At 42.4% G+C, this 21,840-nt stretch overlaps 1 protein-coding gene across 1 annotated transcript in view; it reads right to left on the reverse strand.

Annotated features, from left to right (window-relative positions):
* Window positions 1-17,878, reverse strand: part of SYT10 (synaptotagmin 10) — a 55,423-nt gene extending 37,545 nt beyond the window's left edge. The window contains exons 1-2 of the mRNA XM_074983797.1: window positions 17,728-17,878; window positions 3,518-3,875 (exon numbers count right to left, since the gene is read on the reverse strand). Coding sequence (XP_074839898.1) covers window positions 3,518-3,875; window positions 17,728-17,878 — 509 coding nt within the window. The remainder of the gene's footprint in view (window positions 1-3,517; window positions 3,876-17,727) is intronic.
* Window positions 17,879-21,840: the final 3,962 nt, after the last annotated feature.

A 21,840-nucleotide genomic window follows, 5' to 3' on the forward strand; every position in this document is an offset into this window, starting at 1 on the left:
TTAAGGTGGGGAGAAAGGTCTCTCGGGCTATCGGGGGTGGCTGCCCGGGGTACCAGGTCCCATTAAAATCTTGAAAAGGACTGGGAGGCACACACTACCCACCCCGTCCCCAGCATACCCTGCCTTACTAACTTATGGCATGTCCCCTGCTGGCTCCCTCTCTTGCTGCTGCCTGCACTCTTGGCTGTTGAGTATGTGCTCCACATTCTCTCCATCCAGCAGCTGCAGCTGCACTGATCTGGCGGAAGGGCAGCTCAGCAGGGGGCATAAATACAGGACAATTAGCCCCTTTGTTAAAATAATTGAGACATCTTCCTGGCACCTGAAATACATGTCCCAACCAAAACGGGACAGAGGGTCACCGTATTCCTAATAAAAGGAAGCTGGAACCACAGTCTACGTGTAGCACATAGGGGACTGAGGAATCCCGAAAACTGACCTTTGTATCTGCTGTTTTGACACAGAAAGTTTTGTCAAGAGAATTACACTACTGAATGCAAGAGACTCAAGGAACAGTAGGCACATAGCCATATGAAACCAGTGTACTTATGGAGAAAATATATTTGTAGACACAGAAAGGACCATGCAGAAGGCTACTGTGAACCTTCTGTGGATCTCCTTCTAAAAATGCACAAGGAAGTATTTTGTATGGTAACCATCCAGCTTTTAGGAGAACACTAAAAAGGCTTTGAGAACAACGAGAAGTCTTGTGGCACCTTATAGCCTAACAGATATTTTGGAGCATCAGCTTTCATGGGCAAAGACCCGCTTGCATCTGATGAAGTGGGTCTTTGCCCACAAAAGCTTATGCTCCAAAGTATCTGTTAGTTTATAAGGTTCAGCAAGACTTCTTGTTGTTCTTGAAGCTACAGACTAACATGGCTACCTCTCTGATACTAAAAAGGCTGTGGCTCCAAAGATCCTACTGTCAACTGGCAGTTTCAAAACTAGGAGAGATGAAAGGGCCAGATTAGTGGCCAAGACAGAAAGTCCCCCCGGGAACACTACCAAATGGTATGCATGAGACGAGGAAAAATCACTGCGTATACGCCATAAGATAATTCCCTACTCCAAGACTTTTTATGATTTTAGGGTCTGATACAAGGCCCATGAGATAGTGTCAGGAATATTTCCCTGGACTTGAATAGGCTTTGGATCAGGATTCTAGTAGTTGTTTCCTTGCCCATATGATATCACATATACAATGTGGGTTTGTTTTGCAGCTAGTTATTTCTTCTGCCTGTTTGTTAACTGATGTTCCTTGGAGGTCTATAGTACTTAAAGGAGATTTTGGCATGTGAGAAGTGACGTCATGAGCAAGAAACTTCCAATTAATATCAAGCTTTCCTGTGTAATATACTTGTCATGTTAAATGGCACCTACTTTGGTCTCTCTATGGCCAGTGAGACATTTATGATTTCATAAATGTCTCTCCAGAAATTTGAAAAAGTTAAATATAACAGGTCAGATTCCATGCTCCACCTCTTAGGAAGTGGAACACTGTACTTGGAGCCCAGACATAGTGGGAGAAAAAGATGGTTTTAAGCCATCTCTGCATTTTCTGAATTCAGGGATATTGAAGAGAACTGCACAGTTCTTGGCATGAGTGAGACCCTCCCCAAAGAATGTTTTGACTTGTGACAGCATTACATGGCATGCACAGTTCCATGCACAATACTCCTGTGGCAAATCTCTATGCACAAGACGTCACCAGATATAAACTTATATTGGCTGGGCATAAAGGGGCCATGATGGAGGACACATTGGCTACGTCTACACGTGAAGCCTACATCGAAGTAGCCTATTTTGATGTGGTGACATCGAAATAGGCTATTTCGATGAATAGCGTCTACACGTCCTCCAGGGCTGGCAACGTCGATGTTCAACATCGACGTTGCGCAGCACCACATCAAAATAGGCGCTGCGAGGGAACGTCTACACGCCAAAGTAGCACACATCGAAATAAGGGTGCCAGGCACAGCTGCAGACAGGGTCACAGGGCAGACTCAACAGCAAGCTGCTCCCTTAAAGGGCCCCTCCCAGACACAGTTGCACTAAACAGTACAAGATACACAGAGCCGACAACTGGTTGCAGACCCTGTGCATGCAGCATGGATCCCCAGCTGCAGCAGCAGCAGCCAGAAGCCCTGGGCTAAGGGCTGCTGCACTCGGTGACCATAGAGCCCCACAGGGGCTGGAGAAAGAGCGTCTCTCAAGCCCTCAGCTGATGGCCGCCATGGTGGACCCTGCTATTTCGAAGTTGCGGGACGCGCAACGACTACACGGTCCCTACTTTGACGTTTAACGTCGAAGTAGGGCGCTATTCCTATCCCCTCATGGGGTTAGCGGCTTCGACGTCTCACCGCCTAACGTCGATGTTAACATCGAAATAGCGTCCAACACGTGTAGCCGTGACGGGCGCTATTTCGAAGTTAGTGCCGCTGCTTCGAAGTAGTGTGCACGTGTAGACATGGCTAATCTGAGCCAACGTGTCATCATCTAATATCTTCAGCATTTGCCTGACCTGTTCATGTTTTTCTTCTTCAATTTCAAGTGTACATAGTACAATAATTTATTGAGAAAAAAGGAAATACTTTACAGATAGAATGTATTTTTCTACGTGTCACGATTCATAGCACATCTCTCCCACACCTTTATTTTCCTGTGCTGTGTCTAAAAAAAGCACAATTACATTCTTTGTAGATGTAACTGTAGTGAGTAATATATTTCATTCTTGTAACTGTTTCATGTGCATTAAACACAAATTTCTGTCACTCAAATCATAAAAAAATTCTTCAATACTACAGGTATTGATACATGTCACAGTGTATCTCTACTTTACCATATACTGACATTATCCACTACCTGAGATGGACAAAACATTATTGTTCTCTAAATAGTATTACAGCTTTCAAAGCTACTTCAGATTTATTTAAAGTACTTCGTATTATAGGTATAATGTACTAAGAACATTCAACAAAGAGGTATGTTTTATTTAATTTGGAATTTTAGTCCTTTTAAAATGTCAGTCCATACTGTAAAGAAATGTGCATCAATGACAACTTTGTAATTCATTTTATGAGTCACATTTTCAACTGATGGAGTTGTAAAAATATACCTCCTGAACATGCCTGCAAACAGAAGCTATTTTATAAGTTTGCCTGAGCCTGGCAAATTATCCTAAAAGATCTTTTCTTATGAAAGGTTTGTATGGAAATGTTTCACAAGTACAAATACACACAAAAGTACATTAGTGACAGACATGGACTTGATATTTGCATTTATAAACAACGAAATAATTTAATTTAAATCTTCATTTTTGCAAGAGTGGTCAGTATTGTTGTTTATGGAAAACTTGTAGGAATGCCGATGCTTTGGCTTAATATGATTGTTGTGTTACCTAAAATTTGTAAGCACTGGACTGAGATCTCTCACATTTTGCTTCCTTAATTCACAACAAAATATTCTGGCTCTTATTTATACTCTGTAAATTGCCATAAAATTGAGTTTTCCTTACCTTGATGAGGAGGTTGGCTCAGTTATCTGTCTCTGCATGCGTGCATGTTTTATTAGATGTTCTTTCAATGCATTCTGGACTTCTGCTGGAATATCAGGTGAAGTGTGGCTAATCTTCATTGCAGCCTCAAGTACCTTCATGGAAGGTTTTCCGTTTTCTTTAATTTCCTTTTTCTCATTGGTTTCAAAAACCTCTGGAGGTGCACTCGAGGTGCTTTGAGGGATATTACTGGTATTAGAAATGAGAGGTTTGCTTCTCCAGCATGGCCAACACAACTTCCAAAAGACAAATAGCGAGACTACCAGCAAGGCAAGCCCACAGAAGCTGACGACTACCGCTAGCAGACTGACTGAGATGTCTGCAAACAATCAAAAACAAAGATTGTCAAGAGAGTCAAACACAGAGAAAAAGAAACATTACACAAGTAAGGAAGCAGAAGATTTTAGTTATTTCTGTTGTGTCAAGCTTTCAGGGCATGACAGATGAATATTTTCACTCTTGGAGATATTAAAAAAATACACATTTTAAAAGTTTCATCCACTAATAGTCTGACTAAATTTCTAATAATTATGGTTTTGTTCCCAGCCAATGGGGATTTTCTGCCAGCTCTATGCACACTACAATCAATGGGTATATGTGAGTAAGGTGCTAATCAGTAAGAGGAAGCATACCTTGTCTTTCCATTGATTTCAGTGCACTTTAGATTAGGACCTTGGTGAATGCTTGGCAAGAATTTCAATGGAGTAAAACCAAGAGTGTATCTGACCCAAAAAAATTAAAACATAGAAACTATCTCTATGAGTATGCATGACTATAGATTGTTATATGCAACCGGGCAGATATAGTTACAGTTGTTCAGCATCTTCCAAACTTTAGTCACATTAGGAAATTTGCATTGGATGCATTGGAAACTTATCCAAAGGCAACATGCTATTTCCATAAATTAGAACAGGACACCGCTTTTTTTTTTTTTTAAAACTAGTATGGAGGTGCAACCAGCACAGACAAATATCCTAAAGCTGCTCAGATCATGAATGGCATTTAGTCAGCAGGTATTCGGCATCTCCATGGGCTGTAGCTCTGTACTGAAAATTAAGATGGCCAGAGGGCACATTGTATGGGCTGTGCACTGCATTTTAGCCATTCCTGCAGTCCTGTGTTTGGTTTGGCCTGCCACCATGGGTGAATGTATCTAATAGCATTACCAAAGCAAAGCAAAGAGATTTAATCTCTCCCAACTTGGTGAACAGATTCAAATTTCAGGGAAAGGCTGACCTTTGGTAGTGCCTGTAGGGGTCCTGGTTAAGAGTATTATTATATGAGACACATTTCAGATTGATATTTTCAGTACCACGTTATATTACAAAATATAGACTTTAAAAAAATCCTCAAAGCCATTTTTTTAAAAAGGGCATTTTCCATGTTTTAAAATTATCCAGTAGGCCCCAATTAAATCTTGTGGCGCATTCTTGTCCCTTAAGCAACTGCTGCTCCTGCTTGTTACAACAAGGGTTGACAGATCGACAGCTAATACTTTGCATCCACAGCTTCAGGCTCCATGCAGCTAAAATGATCCAGTTGAGAGGCACATTGAGCGCTTTAAATACAATTTTGCAAAAAAAAAAAAAAAAATCCTCAAATTATATCGTAGTTCTATGAAATGGTATGGTAACAGAGAGGAAGCCATGCTAGTCTATACACTATCAAAACAAAAAGCAGTCAAGTAGCACTTTAAAGACTAGCAAAAAAGTTTATTAGGTGAGCTTTCATGGGACAGACCCACTTCTTCAGACCAAGAAGTGGGTCTGTCCCACGAAAGCTCACCTAATAAACTTTTTTGCTGGTCTTTAAAGTGCTACTTGACTGCTTTTTGTTATGAAATGGAATGTTACTGTTCTCTTTGGCGTGGTTAAAGTTACAATTGAATTTTGGGAGGTTTTTTTCAAAGAACATTATAGTTATGATTTCCAGATACATATTTTTCAATAATAAATATTGAGCTCAATGTCCAAATACCATGAAAAGGGATAACAGTGACAAAAATAAAATAAAATAAAATAAAATAAAATAAAATAAAGGTTTAGAGCCCTGAGAAAGTGTCCAGGAAAACTGTGGGTTTTACACTGAGCCAAATCAAGATCAACAAAGTACATAAAAATAAAAAAAGCAGAATGTTTAATGCTACAGAAATGAAACAATTACAGATTTTTGACACATATATTTTAGCTAGTTGTCTAAAATTCTGGGCTTGTTCTATTTCTCTTGTAACAAAAGGATTTATCTCTCTCCATATTAAGTACAGTAAGCCCTTGAAATAAGTGGCTTCAAGTTGCATGTAATTCACTTTAAAGTGAGTTAAGCTCAACTTGAAGCTGCTCTAAAGCTGCCAGCCGACCTAGCCCTTTGTCACTGCCTACCCCCACTGGTGGGCTGGTCAGTTTCCTGGCTCCAACGACTGTGGGGGGAGCCAGGCTGCCCCTGGTTCCAGGCTCCTCTCCACTGGCTGGAGCCAGGAAACTGACCAAGGCTGCTGCCCTGGTCAGTTTCCCAGCCCTGCAAGGAGAGGGGAGCCAGGCTGCTGCCAATTTCCCAGCTCCCCTGCCACTTGAGAGACCTGGGAAACTGACCAGCAATTTTGAGGAGTAAGGGGACTTTGAAGTTGCCCCAGCACTTTGAAGTACTGGGGGGTGCACCACAGCTAGATGTGTGCCGGTACTTCGAAGTTTAAAACTTCAAAGTTTAAAACTTCGAAGTTGCCACGGGGGGGAATTTGCTTAATGAAGTGCTGCCTATGCATGGCAGAACTTCATTAGTAAACTTTCAACACCCTAATTACCATCCTTCCTTCAAAGGAAGGTGGAAGTGTAGATAAGTGCATTTTATTTGAACAGATCCATATTAGTAGGAGATGCAGGAAGCTCTGAACAACTATCCTGTTCTGTGTCATCTACAAATTTTATGAGCCATCATACTTATTTCCAGATCAAAAATGCTGAATACTGTTAAATATGTTGTCTGGTAAGCCTTCCCTACAGGTTGAACCTTTCTCATCCGGCATCATCCGGACCTGACTAGTGCTGAACAAGAGAATTTGCCAGACTTTGGGAAGTCAATAATGTCCAGCACATTACCAACACCTCCACTGATTACTGGGCCCTTAAAAGACATTTGGGGTAAATTACAGCTAAATAACAGCACCGAATCCTGAGACCCAGGACTGGTGGCTGTAAACAATCTTTATGGGACCACAGGAAACGTGGCCATACCGTCGTCCAGCTAACTAAAATCATGATGGATTATGGATGTTGACAGATGAGTGAGCTCCAGACTGGAGAGGTTCAACACCCACATTCAATGAGGATTCCTCACTTCTTTTTTGAATTCTCTCAGTTGGCCAATCTTCATTGAGAGTGTAGAAAAGACACCCCTTATTGGGAACCTGAGAAAGTTTACTTATTGGAATCAAAAATAAAATAAAAATCACAAATAGAATTACACAGACCCTTGGGAAAAATTCAACACGTGAGCTATTGGCCTTAACCAAAACTAATGACTTTTCTACTACTTCAACATTCCTATGAAGAAGAACCCTTCTTTTAATCAAGGCTCCCACTCACAACTTGGTACTATCCTCTTTAGCTTCAACAGCTTTAAAGTTTAAATATTTTCCATTTTTTCTTGTTTATTTCAGATTCCAACACCTTTACAGGAAATATATGCAATCATTTTAACCCAAAACAATCAAATCAGACATCTAAACTCTCAAAAGAAGAAAAATGGTCTGAGAGTGAATGTTAGGTGTAGATTTCAGTAGTTGTAGTCTTGATTCTTTATCAGTTAATTCAACAGCTTCACATGATGTAATACTTTATAATATAATAAAATGCTTTAATGACTATGCAGTGTTACATTTTCTAGGAATTTGAGCAGCAAATAATTCATTCAAAATACAGAAATTATTGCTATAACTCCAAATATCATACACAAAAAGTACAGATAGCATTTGCTCATTTACTCAGTTCTGCTGGTTATTCAATTGAGCAATTATTAAAATTACTTTATTGTCATATTAAGACTGAATTCATCTAAGCCCATCTTTGGAAAAGTATTAAAGCTGAGCTTTCCAAATCCTATGCATTAGACTGTAAAGGTCTCCTATAATGTTTTTTCATGAATAGTTTGATTTGATAAGAGAAAATACCAAGAGATATTTCTTCAGACAAGAGTCTCTTCACATGCCCATCAAGGAAGTTTAGTACTTAAGGCTGAATCTGTCAACTGAAATGGATTGCATTTGCTACATGTCAATAGTATGCTATTTTCCCTTAACTAAGACTTAACACTAGGAGAAATTAAGAGCCTAATTTAACATCTGGATGCAGATATATGTACTTTAATTCTGTAATGGCAAAAGTCATGGGTTCCTGTATTCTGAAATGGCTGCTCTAACTTGGCCTGGGTTCAAAGATGGACCAGGAAACTGGGGACCTGTAATCAACTCCCTTACAGTCCACTCCCCAGCTTGCACTCAGCCTTTTATCTTCAGTGGTATCCAGAACAGAACATCTCACATTTTGATCTTGTGCTTCACAATATCTTATGAGTACTGTGGATTGCATTGATCATTCCTGTTCTCATGCTGTGTTACATTAAAACTGGAGGTAAAAATATGAAGTCAATTGCAAATCTCCCATTGACTTCAATAGGGACAGGATGTCACCCAGGGTATTTTTGTACAGTGGCCAATCATCTGCCATGATTTCATCTCCACTGCCTAAAAAAGATGTTATGCTTGAAAGTACCTGCCATTTTTCCGTTCATTTTCCAATTAAAATGACTCCTTCAAAGATATATTTCTGGGCCATTTTGTATTTTTCATTTGAGTTTGTCACATTTATTTTTGGAACTGCCGTGTGCCTGAGTAGTATTTACTTGAATTTCTTCTTTCTGTAGCTCCAGGCTTTCACTGTTTATAGGTGCTCTTGAAAATACTTCCACTATGAAAAGCTCATTGACAGCCAGTATTTCACATTAAATAAGTATTCCAGAATTTTCATGATCACTTTCTGGATTCTAAGCAGCGCGTTGCACAATAATTTCTGTAATAGACCATCCAATAATCTATGGTCCATATTGACTTCAGCTAATTTCACCTCATAAAATCATCCACTGCCAAAACCACTGCCTTGCATTTCCTTTTCAATCTGAATGTAGTTTGGTTATGTTTTAGTCCTTTAGAACTATATCCTACTGGGTAGTTGTCTTATAGAAGGAGAGACCTCAACCTATGAAAGTTTGCACTGAAAGCCACAGGTCTTTGGTAATTTCAATTACAGTGTTTCTGGAACTTTTATTTAAGTGCCTGGAATTTCTCTTTTTCTAATCACTCAAGTGCCATTCAGCACCATCCATAGGCAATATTCTGTGTGGATCACTTAATTATGACAAATTAGGGGTGAATTTACCCAGCTACATTAACATGTCCACGAACCTGTGGAAGATCACCTTAGTTGGGTTTTTCATTTATACAACTGCCTGGGTACAATCAAACTCCACTGTAACTGAATATGAATCCTATACAATTAACCTCATTTAGACCAAATCTGGCAAGTTTGCTGTTGAAGATATTTTTCACTTTGGCAAACTGTGGAACATTACAGAATTGTGTTGTTAATCATTGTGTTGACCATTTCTACTGCAAATTAGCAAATCATCAACAATTACTTTAAAATATCTCAGGAAGCTGAACGTATACAGTTCTGTAGTTTCTCTAGTAAACTAGACCTATCAAAACACTTGGTTTGCATCCGATGATGAAAGCAATATTACATTTGAAACTCTAGGCAAGACCTCCTCAACCGTTCTTGTAGAATAATGCTCACAGTTGATGGCCTTACTCATCTTTTGACTATGTTCAGACATGCTTGTTTTTAGCCCAGTGCCCATTCTGTTAACCCACGCTGCGTGCATCTGAATTTGCTTAGTAAGCACAACTTTTACCTCACTGCTCACTGCAAATGCATCCGATGGTTGTAGGTATCCTTGATGGTGCACTACGATTCCTACTGTGAATGCAGGGGACTGGACTTGATGACCTCTTAAGGTCCTTTCCACTTCTATGATATATAGCCATATATATGAATATGTGATTCATTATTTCTTGGGAGGCCACAAACCATTAATCAAATACATGTTTCATCCTGAGCAACAGGCACATTTCAGACCCATTTAACCGCTGGTACCTGCAGACTGACTTTCAACCCAAGCACCAACAAGATTATTCCTTTTTCACTACTTCAAACTCCATGTAGAAGTTTGTTTTTCTACACTGTCACCTATAGGAACTGGGTAATCGTGTGTGAAACCTTATGTTTACACAGGAATTATAAGGAAAAAAGTAACAGAGAGATAGCCATGGTAGTCCATGTACTATCAAAACAAAAAAGCAGTCCACTAGCACTTTAAAGACTAACAAAATAATTTATTAGGTGATGAGCTTTTGTGGGAAAGACCCGCTTCTTCACATCATAGCCATACCAGAACAGACTCAATATTTAAGGCACAGAAAACCAAAAATAGTAATCAAGGTTGACAAATCAGAAAAATATTATCAAGGTGAACAAATCAGAGAGCAGAGGGGCAGAAGGGGAGGAGTCAAGAATTAGATATTAGATATTTTGTTAGTCTTTAAAGTGCTTTTGGACTGCTCTTTTGTTTTGAAGGAAAAAAAGCCATGACTGACCCGAATCAGCTGATTCAGGCTTTTGGGGTTCAGGCTATTGCCTAAAGGAGTGCTGACACTGGTAGACATTTGGTTCTGGGCCAGAACCCAAGCCCTTGAGCCCTGTGAGGAGGGAGTGTTGCTGGAGTCAGGCTGGAGACTATGTGTGAACGTCTATACAGTAATTTTTAGCCCAGAAGTCTGAGTCCCACAAGCTGGAGTCAGGTGACCTGAGCCAGCTGTGCCTGTGCCATGAGACTGTTTCTACACAGGCCACTTCCTTCAGAAGTGGTATGCTAATACAGTGAGTGAAAGATGCTAATGAGACGCGGATGTAAATTCCCCATGCCTCATTAGCATAACGTCACGTGATTTGGAGTCCAGAAGACTGTTCTTCCGGACTCCAAAACACCGTGTAGAAGCGCTGCTGCTGGGGGGGCTTCTGGAAGGAAGTCCTTCCTGACGCCCCTTCTTCCCGAAAATTTTGAGAAGAAGGGACCTCCAGAAGGAGGACTTCCCCCGCCGGGCCACGCTTCTACATGGCGTTTTGGGGACTGGAAGAACGGTCTTCCAGACTCCAAATTACCTGATGTTATGCTAATGAGGCATGGGGAATTTGCATCGGTGCCTCATTAGCATATTTCGCTCCCTGTATTAGCATGCCACTTCCGAAGGAAGTGGCCTGTGTAGAAACGGCCTGAGTCTTTTATCTCTGTGTAGACATACCCGTAGAGGTCATCTAGAGGTGTAAGCTTCGGAAGCCACCAGAACACCATCACATAACCTTTCAAAGTGACTCCTTGTTTTTGCATTAAAACAGAAGTCATCAGTTTTCCTTTACGTTATTTGTTACTTTACATTCCTCAAACACATGTCCTATTAGTTTTCTCCTATCCAACCTGAGCCCAGGTCTACATTACACCAGAAGATCGACCCACTCAGGGTCAAACTTTTGGGGTTCATTTTTGTGCATCTGGTAGGGATGTGCGAAATTGACCTATCAGTGGTGGGCGGTTGACCCCTGTAATCCTTACGCATCATGAGGAGGAAGGGAGATGAACTGAAGAAATTCTCCTTCTTCAGTGAGGATGGCCAGATATGTTGATTGCAAATATGTCATTTCTAGCTACATAATTGCCATAGCTAAAATTGTGTATCTGCAGTCAACTTACTTGCCTAGTGTAGATACAGCTTAATTATTTTTAGTCCTTGACACCTCTCTTCATATGGAATCTCACAAATGCTGTTCATCATTGGTGCCAAATGTTCTCTGAATTTGATCCATTTTAATGTATCTTTTCTAAGACATGGGGACCAAACTGAACACTGAATTCAGTGTGAAACCATACCATCCTGATGTACTGAGACACTACAATATAATGTTTAGTTGAACAGAAACAAGTCCTTCTATCCACTCTAAATGGGGTGTATAAGCTTCTTGAAATTTCACTTCTTCTCCACACACATATCCTGCCACTTTCGCCTTTGCTACTGAGAGACTAGATGCTGAGGAACTGGTGTGGTTCCATTGTGTAAGGGAAGGGGTTGGGGAGCTGGCACATAGGGAGGAAGGGACAAGGGATGTACAACTGTACATCTAGGTTTGAGAGACATAATAAAGATTAAGAAATATGCAAATATGCTGATCCAACAGCCACTGGTTGCCGGAGAGTGAGGAGTGGCTGGGCAACAGCTGCATGACCACAGAGAGATAGCTGGAGAAGGCTTCCTTCCAAAACCTCAACCCAAGCCAAACACCATCATGCCATATATAATCTCACACTAAATACTATTCCTTGTACCAAACTAAGATACTACTGCTTGGTATGAGAAAACAAAACAAAAACAGTCTCATTGTGAGAAGCAGAGGACTGTTCACAATTCCAAATGAAGTTAATAGGACCTGAGGGTGCTTAGCACCTTTAAAATTTTGGACCTCACCTATACACATAAATAGGTGTTATCCATGCATGTGAGGAGCAGCAGAGGAACCCCCCCATATGTCTATTCTACTTTTAACAGAAATCTCTTGTATCATCTCCGAGCACTGTATTTTCAATCCTGTAGCAAATAATACTCGTGTGAACTGGGTGTGCATATTGTTGTTTAAATGTTCTGTATTCAAGTGTTTAGATATTTAAATATGGTAATATTGTTAACATTTTAACAACAAATGTGTATTTGCATTACTTTTTGGTGTCAGAATATATTAAATTATGTTTGCTACAGGGTTTTAATTAGTGAGATTGTTTTTAATTTAATCTGAGTGTAAATGCAGTTGACAAGCATCATCTGATGGTTTGAAGAAGTGTTTGCAAATAAATGCAAATGCTCCTTCAAGAATCCATGGAAATTACATTAACTGAAATTCATATTCAAGTTCTGGCTTTGAGAGAAAATATTATTTTAACAAAAGGGCATGTTCAGATGTAATAATCAAAGAGATACCAACGCTGACCACCATCAAGTATGACAGCATACAGGAATAGGGACACTTAATATAGGTTTTAGTTTGCATAATCATTCATAAAAGGCACTCACTATATTAAATTAAAGAAAGGCAAAAAACTCACATTGTGGGAAAATGTCCTGTATCACCAGCTGACATCTTGCACTGCTAAGGAACACAGCTATTTTACTACCAAAACAAAAAAGCAGTCAACTTGCACTTTAAGGACTAACAAAATAATTTATTAGGTGGAGCTTTCGTAGGACAGACCCACTTCTTCAGACCATAGCCATACCAAAACAGACTCAATATTTAAGGCACGGAGAACCAAAAATAGTAATCAAGGCGGACAAATCAGAAAGAAATATCAATGTGAGAAAATCAGAGAGGTAGAAGGGGGAGGGGGGGAAGTAAAGAACTAGATTAAGCCAAGTATGCAAAAGATCCCCTATAATGACCCAGAAAATTCACATCCCAGTTCAAACCATGTGTTAATGTGTCGAATTTGAATATAAAAGAGAGTCTGTTCTGGTCTGGCTATGGTCTGAAGAAGTGGGTCTGTCCCACGAAAGCTCACCTAATAAATTATTTTGTTAGTCTTTAAAGTGCTACTTGACTGCTTTTTTGTTTTGATAGTATATAGACTAGCACAGCTTTCTCTCTGTAACTATTCTTACTGTAGAGATATAGTAACTTTCAAACACAAATTAAGTTAATCGATGTGCAATTGATAATAATCTTAATGAACACTGATGCTCATGGAGAAGTATACATGACTATAGAAAAAGCTTGCCATTCTTCAATGGAGAGAGAAGAAAATGTGTAGGAGGAAATCACTTTTTCATTCATCCAACTTTGGAGTAGACTGCCTACTAATCCATACTGGTGGTGGTTCACTGATGTGCCGTTAGTAATATGAGCCAACTAATAGGATCTTTTAAGCATCTAGGTGACACTAATAATTTTGGAGTCGATCCTGCTATCCCTCACTCATGCTGGGTAATACCTTATTTGGCAAATTAGTCTAATTGATATCACTGCAAGTGTATACTTGTACTACTCTCTGAATCTGATAGTATTTGACACAGGTGGCAGAACTTGGCTATGATCATCTAACTTTTGGCCTGACCCTGCTGCGTTTCTTTAAGTGAACTCTACTGTGGTCATAGGCAGACTGAGAACTCCTTACAGTAATAAGCAGTCTCTCACACAAGTAATCCTAAAGACTTTATAGCTGTACTCAACAACACTACCATTCACCACTGAGAGTTAAGAGGTTTGCAGTCAAATGCCCAGTGATTTGAATGGAAGTTTTGTCTGAAGAAGAGATGCTGAATCTAGTTTTTTATCAGTGCATTAGAAATTTCATTTAATGTAAGAAAGAGTTTAAAAACGTCAGTGAGTTTGAAAACATGCATAGTCACATATTAATGAGAAATGAAGAAATTCCATACTACAGGAAAGAATGTGTTTATTTTAAAGCATGTGTTTTCATGTGAAGATACCCAAAGAGTCTATAGCTTATTAAAACAAAGTAGACAAGGTACTTGCTGGAGAGAAGTTAAAACTGTAGCAAACATTTATCAAATGGGGAACATATTATAATCTAATATCCTGATAATTTAGAAAACACATCTTATAGCATTATTTTTGTAAGATATGTTTCTAGTAATCCTCTGGGGAAGCAATTTTATGTTCTCACCTGAGCCACTTTTACTTCCTGACAAACTGTTACTGCCCCAGCATATTAAATTTCAAATCCTATGCCTTTTGGCCTACAGTTGCAAGTTAGTTAAGGGTTATAAATTTAAAATACAGATAAGATTATTGGTTTTGAAGAAATACACAGAATTAATATATGCAATCTACTATCAAAACAGGTGCTGAAATTAAATCTCTACACATAAAAAATCGCTTTATCAGTACCTTGGAGAGCACCTTTGTATGTTTCACATCTTATTTTATGTTGCATTTATGTTTGTTGTAATAAAATTAATAATGACCTTTAAAATCAATACACATTGCAGTGTGTGCTCTTCTACTCTAAGTAAAACAATCTTACTCCAAGGTTTTGAAGCTCAACACCAGCTACATCTCCATATGATATGATTCAGTCTGGATCAAGATGATTAACATGTACTTATTTCTCACAAATATACTAAATATATTTAATTTAAAATGCTAGTGAGACTATTGCTTAGTTCAAAACAATCTCATCCATTAGCAACACTTCCACATACACACTCTATTAAGAGCCTACTATGTATTCTATTTGCATAGAAGACATGTATTCCTCGGCAACAGTCACATTGCATAACTTGGAGATACAGCACCTCCATGGATGTCGACTAAACTTCCTTCTGGGTTCTGCTCCCACTGGAGACTTTGAGGCTTTTGACACAACTCCAATAGCAGCAAAATCTTTTCTTTTGTTCTTGGCTAATGTAAATAAACACATAAAATGATCCAGAGGCGCCAGCTAGCGTTGACTTGATCAGGGAGATCTCATTATGGATCCTTATATTCATTGGTATGTAAATACACTTTAGAATCAAACTTGGCACGCCGTGCCTCAGCCTAGGAGAAAGAACTGGAAGGGGTGTTGTTGTTGTGGTTGTTCTTGATGCTGTGGGTTTTTTGATATCTGGGGCTGGAAATACATTAGATCCTCACTCCTTTCTCTTTTTAAGCGAGGAGTGTCCCTGTTCTATCCCGGGACTGTTGAGAGGTAAAAAATCACCCTGTTGCCGAATATGCACGGAAGATTTTGGGCATTTAAAGAAACCAGAGGTGGGACTTCTACGCGACAGTTTTTTACAAGGATTTTAAAACGACAGGTTTATCTATTTGCTCTGTTGTTCAGCTCTCGCCTGCGAGCGCATAAAGAATAAAGCACCGACATGGGCTAATTTTAAACGCTCCCTTTAAACACACACACAGCCATGCAACAGGCAACTGAATGGACTCAAACTATGAGCAAAGTGACGTGAAAGATACAACCTCAGCCAGAAACCGGGAGCTAATTCAGAAGCCATCAGGCAGCTCACCCCTTAACCTCGGTGTGCAGTAAGTGATCAAATACGGTACCACGTGAGCTGCGTTAACTAAGCAAATGGGAACGAGTTTCACCTTTGGTTACCCTTAACTTCTTCCCCGAGGGGAACAGAGCTGACCCCCGAGCAGTACCTGAACCAGCAGGCTTCCCTTTACACACGCCCATGAGCCCTAGGCAAAGGGAAATGGATGCGCGTCCTTGGCGACCCTCTCCCCCTTCCACCAGGGCACATGCTATGGGGTGAATGGAGACTGCACGGCTAAAACGGACTTTTCCGTTCACTCCCAGACACCTGGGAGGTGCCAAGCCCTGTTACACCACTAAGCTTAGTGGTTTGAGCATTTGCCTGCTAAACCTAGGGCTGTGAGTTCAATCCTCGAGAGGACCATTTAGGGATTGGGGCAAATAGATGTCAGTGATGGTGCTTGGTCCTGCCCTGGGGGCAGGGGACTGGACGAGATGACCTCCCGAGGTCCCTTCCAGTTCTAGGAGATGTGCATCTCCAAATCCATCTATTCTGCAGGGTCAGTACGAGGTCGCTGCCAAATGGGGTGCCCAGAAGGACCCGAAAGCACCCCCAAGGCAAATCACTGGCTTGGTGTGCGGTCCCCCGTGGCCTTTCTCTTTTTTCCCCCTCCCATCCCTAGAACACAACCTACTTTCTCCATCGTTAAAACTTCGGCAAAGGAATCGGGTGGGCGCATTACAAACCATCTCAACAGTATCCAAACAAAGAGCAGTCAAGTAGCACTTTAAAGACTAGCAAAATGGTTTATTAGGTGAGGAGCTTTCGTGGGACAGACCCACTTCTTCAGACCATAGCCAGACCAAAACAGTCTGGTCTGGTCTGGCTATGGTCTGAAGAAGTGGGTCTGTCCCACGAAAGCTCACAGAATAAACCATTTCGCTAGTCTTTAAAGTGCTACTTGACTGCTCTTTGTTTTGATAGTGTGTAGACTAGCGCGGCTTCCTCTCTGTTACATCTCAACAGCGCGTCTCCGTTCTGCGAACAGAGCCCCCGTGCACTGCCCCTTCCCAGCGACTCCGCGAAGCCTGAGCAACCCTCCAGCAGCAGCGCACCCAAGCCAGACAACCCCTTGCCCGGGCGGCTGCCTGCTGAAGCCTTGAGCTCAAAACATCGCAAGGAAAACTAAAGGCCGCCGGGGAGAAGAGAGGGGGGGAGACTCGGAGTAAGTCAAGGCACGTCGACTAAGTCTCCCTTCCCCCGGGACATCCATTCCCAGCCATTGTTTCCAACTCCAGCCCAGCCGCCCCCCGCGCAGCGATGCAACAGGAGGGAGCAGTTTTCCGGCGTTGAGAAGGGAAACATTTCGCCGCGGCTAAGGCAGGGTCCGCTCCAAACAATGAGCGAGGGAAGTTCCACCGGGGGAGGTGGGTGGGGGGGACCTGCCTTAGGGGGAAGGAGCGGGGCTGCAAGGGGGATATTTCCTATTGCGCGAACCCAGCTAACTGTTGGGCTTCCACTTTGTGGGGGGTCCTTTTCCTCCACCCCCAGATAACTCGGTCCTGGACCCTCTCCAGGCATTTCCCCGCCCGTTGGACTTCTCGTCCCCACGCTCCGCAGCATCGCTGCCCCAAACGGCCTGGGGTCCTTCCCGCGGCTCCGCTTCACACTCAGCACCGACCGGGCAAGCGGGACTCTGGGACCCTCGCCTGGGCGGTGCTGGGTGCTGAGCGCTGGAAGAAACCCTGCTGCGGGCTCCTGGTACTTCAATCCGGATTCGCTCTCCCTCCCACGCGCCCAACTTTGCGGGCAGAGGAAAAGTTGCACTTTCCCACGCCCACGCCCCCCGCCGCCGCGGCTGTGAGCGGAGAGCCGGCCCGCGCGCCTGTCCTCCCTGAGTCTCTGCCCTCCGGCAGCGCAGGAGCGGCCGGGCGCAGAGCGAGGGGGACGGGGTGGGGGAGAGAAGAGGGCGGAAGCAGCCGAAGCCCAGAGCCGAGCAGGCGAGGAGAGTCCACTGTACCTGTGCTGCCTATACCTTGCTTGGTGCTCTCCAACGGGAAGATGCCTGAACATTTCTCCCACTCCACCTGGCCGCCCAGGCACAGCTCGGAGATGATCTGCAGCGCCTTGTGGCACAGGCTCCCCACACCATCCTCCTTGTGGAAACTCATCTTCTTCTTCTCCTCCTGCCTCCTTCCCTCTCCTCTAAGCCATGGCTTGCCGGGGAGTCGCTACAAACTACCCAGTCACCATCCCCGGAAGAAAGGAAAAAAAAAGGGGGGGGGGAGCAGCGAGAGAACCGGTGCAGTTGACACGTTGCAAGTGAACCCAGGCTCTCGTCAGCAAGTGGGGGGAGGGGGGGCGCAGAAAAGGAGGGAAACAAATAAGCCTCCGCTTAGCAACGCCTTTTGTGCCTCGCAGGCTTCGGTAGGCGGCGGTGGCGGCCAATGGCAGCAGAGCGCGGGCGCTCGGGCGGGAGACAGGTGGCAGCGGCGGCGGGGCTGTCCTGGGGAGTCAGGGGCTCGGCGTGTTCGGACAGGCGGGAGGCGTGGCCTGGCTCGCGGGGGGAGGGGGGGCAGTCTCTCTCTTCTCTGGCCGTGCCCTGGCTCCTGGCTGGCACATCCCGCTCCCAGCTGGGTTGTCCCCCTCCCCACCCGAACAGGAGCTGCGTGCCAGAGCCCGGGGGATTGCCCCGCCCAGCGGAATGGAGAGCGCGCTCTCCTTATGCGTTTGGGGGTGGGGGAGAGCAGATGAGACGGAATCACATGCATGGGTTGAGCTGAGGCCTGCAGCACCCCAGAAGGGCTGTTGGCGGGAGAGGCTGGAGCCGAGGCAGCCCCCACCCCCGAACCCCCCGCAGTAAGTGCACGGTGCTGCCACTCCAGGGCTACAGTTTCACTGCTGCGATCTGTCCATGCAAGTTACTGTCCGAAGAGACATTTGTAAAAAACTTTCGTCTACAGATCGTATCTACACATGAAAGGGGATAGCTCTTTTGATCCGCTATGTATGTTAACAAAAGGGTCCCCGGAGTTCTACCCAGTTTTTTTGTCAACAGTTTCTGTTAACAAAATGCATTTTTTGTGTGCATGCTCCATTAGTTTTGTCTGCAAAACCCCCAGTTTTGTCTCCAAAACTCGCTAGTGTTACCGTAGCCCTGGAGTGGAGCCGAGGTTCCAGGCAGGAGCTGATGTATGGAGCTGAAGTTATTCTGGGTTTTAGCCCATGTGAGGCGTTGGCCGGCAGGTCACAGAAGTGGTGACTGAGACTTGGTAACATGAGCCAGCCTTGTTCATAGTTTTGCTGGTTTGTGGGGCTTATAAATGGGCAGGATCTAAGGATATGCTCCAAAACCCAGAGAGATTTCCCATTGATTTCAATGGGCTTTGGATCATCAGACTATTTGGGGCGGGGGGGGCGGGGCGGGGAAGACTGTTTGCTTACTTCATTAATATTGTTGCTCCTTTACTCTTTGAAAGGCAACCTTTGATGTTCAACAGAGGACTACAGTGAATACACAATCTAGAAAGAACAGAAAGGAAATCGTTTTTTTTCCTTTTGTTTGATGTGAAACTCCTTTGTTTTCAATTTACGTTTGGAACAAACTGAGATTATTTTTAACAGTCTTGTTAATTTGGTGGAACCTTGTTCAAATGGCACAGACAGTGTAACCTTCCATGGCATATGGTGCACAGCAGTGTGAGAAATCACCACAGGCACTCTGGCTTTGTATGACATTATCCTAACAGGGAGACTTTTAATTAATATTTATCTTGCAAATATACTTTAGATTTGAAACTGTGCTATTACTAAACAAGTTAATTTCTTATAGGTGCTCCATCACAGGTTTAAAACAAAAAGCAGTCAAGTAGCACTTTAAAGACTAGCAAAATAGTTTATTAGGTGAGCTTTCGTGGTGCTACTTGACTGCTTTTTGTTTTGATAGTGTATAGACTAGCACGGCTTACTCTCTGTTACCATCACAGGTTCAGATATTCTTGATACAGTAAACTCTTCCATATCCAGCAGCTCTAGGACAGAGAGATTGCAGGATGTTCAAATATTCTGGGTAATAGAGATGTACGCCTAGCAATATATAACACTAAAGAAAAAAACAAGATTAGATATTAAGAACCAAAAAGAAAGTATGAAGAGTACTTTATTTGCCAACAACAGTAGTATTGTATATTATAAACTTATACTGTATTTGTTGTATTTATTTGTATTTACTTTCACTATACTGTGCATATGGAAAATGTAACTAAAATTTACTTATGGTTAATATGCCAGTTATTTGAGAGTTCTGGATGATAGAATGCTGGATATAAAAGACACAGAGCCTGTGTCCACATTACCACCTTCCTTCGAAGGAAGGATGGTAATGAGGCTGTTTGGCATTTACTAATGAAGTGCTGCGGTGCATACGCAGCACTTCATTAAGCAAATTCCCCCCGTGGCAACTCAGAAGTTTTAAACTTCGAAGTACCGGAGTGCATCTAGCCGTGGTGCTCCTGCTGGTGATTCGAAGTGCAGGGGCATCTTCGATGTTCCCTTATTCCTCAAAATTTTGAGGAGTAAGGGGACTTCAAAGATGCCCCGGCACTTTGAAGTACTGGTGGGAGTGCTGCAACTAGACGTGTGCTGGTACTTCAAAGTTTAAAACTTTGGAGTTGTCATGGGGGGGAATTTGCTTAATTAAGTGCTGCGTCTGCACGGCAGCACTTCATTACTAAACTGCGAACAGCCTCATTTCCATCCTTCTTTTGAAGGAAGGTGGTAATGTAGACACAGCCAGAGAGATAGCTGTGTTAGTCTATATACTATCAAAACAAATTGACAGGGCCAGATGAGTAACCAGAAACCAGCTACTTCAAGATAGGCCCATAAAAACCAACCACAGAACACCACCTACAGCCCCCAACTCAAACCACTGCAATGCATCCTTAAAGACCTACAAGCCATCCTCAATCAGGATGCCACACTCCAGAAGGCCCTAGGTGATAGGCCTGTTCTTTCCTACAAACAACCTGCCGACCTTATGAGGATTCTCACCAGCAACCGCAGACTATACCACAATAATACCAGTCCTGGAACTCTTCCTTGCAACAAAGCGAGCTGCCAGCTTTGTCCACATATCTGTTCTGGAGATACCATCACTGGACCTAACCAGGTTATTCACAGAATCACGGGCACGTTCTCATGTTCCTCTACTAACATCATATATGCCATCATATGCCAACAATGCCCACATGCTTTGTATATAGGACAAACAGTAAACATGCTTCCACAAAGAATGAATAGATACAAACACATGTCAAAAATCTCTTAACTCACAAGCCTGTCAGCCAGCACTTTAATGGAGTGGGCTATTCTGTTAATGACCTGCAAATCTGTGTTTTACTGAAAAGGAACTTTAAGAATTATCTACAAAGAGAGAGTGCCTAGCTCTCTTTTATATTGAACCGGGATGCCAATTACCTGGGCCATTATATGGAGTTCTACATACTTTGTTTTATCTGACTCTTGACTTTCCTTCCTCCTACCACCTGCCTTCTCTTCTGATTTGCCCACCTTGATTACATTTTTTCTGATTTGCCAACCTTAACAACTATTTTTGGTTCTCTGTGCCTTAAATATTGAGTCTGTTCTGGTATGGCTATGGTCTGAAGAAGTGGGTCCGTCTCACGAAAGCTCACCACCTAATAAATTATTTTGTTAGCCTGTAAAGTGCTACTGGACTGCTTTTTTGTTTGGATACCAAAGAGTTTACTGTACTTTGAGCATACTTGGTACTTTTAAAACGTTCAACACAGTTTCATTCTCAGTTCAAATCATTTATTGATTTAGCAGTATAAATCCTTAATTTCCCTAAACACCTTAAAAGCTGCAAATTATTTCATACAGCGACAAAATACGTCCTGTTTCATGACTTGTGTATAACTTATAGTGCTGATGATTAGTATCATAGAGGTAGCCGTGTTAGTCTGTATCTTCAAGAACAACAAGAAGTCCTGTAGCACCTTGTAGACTGACAGATATTATGGAGCATAAGCTTTCGTGGGCAAGCAGGTCGTTGACCACGAAAGCTTATGCTGTATAATGTGTTAGTCTGTAAGGTGCCACAGGACTTCTT

Source organism: Carettochelys insculpta, chromosome 1 (genome assembly GCF_033958435.1).
Source record: "Carettochelys insculpta isolate YL-2023 chromosome 1, ASM3395843v1, whole genome shotgun sequence".
Lineage (NCBI taxonomy): Eukaryota > Metazoa > Chordata > Testudines > Carettochelyidae > Carettochelys > Carettochelys insculpta.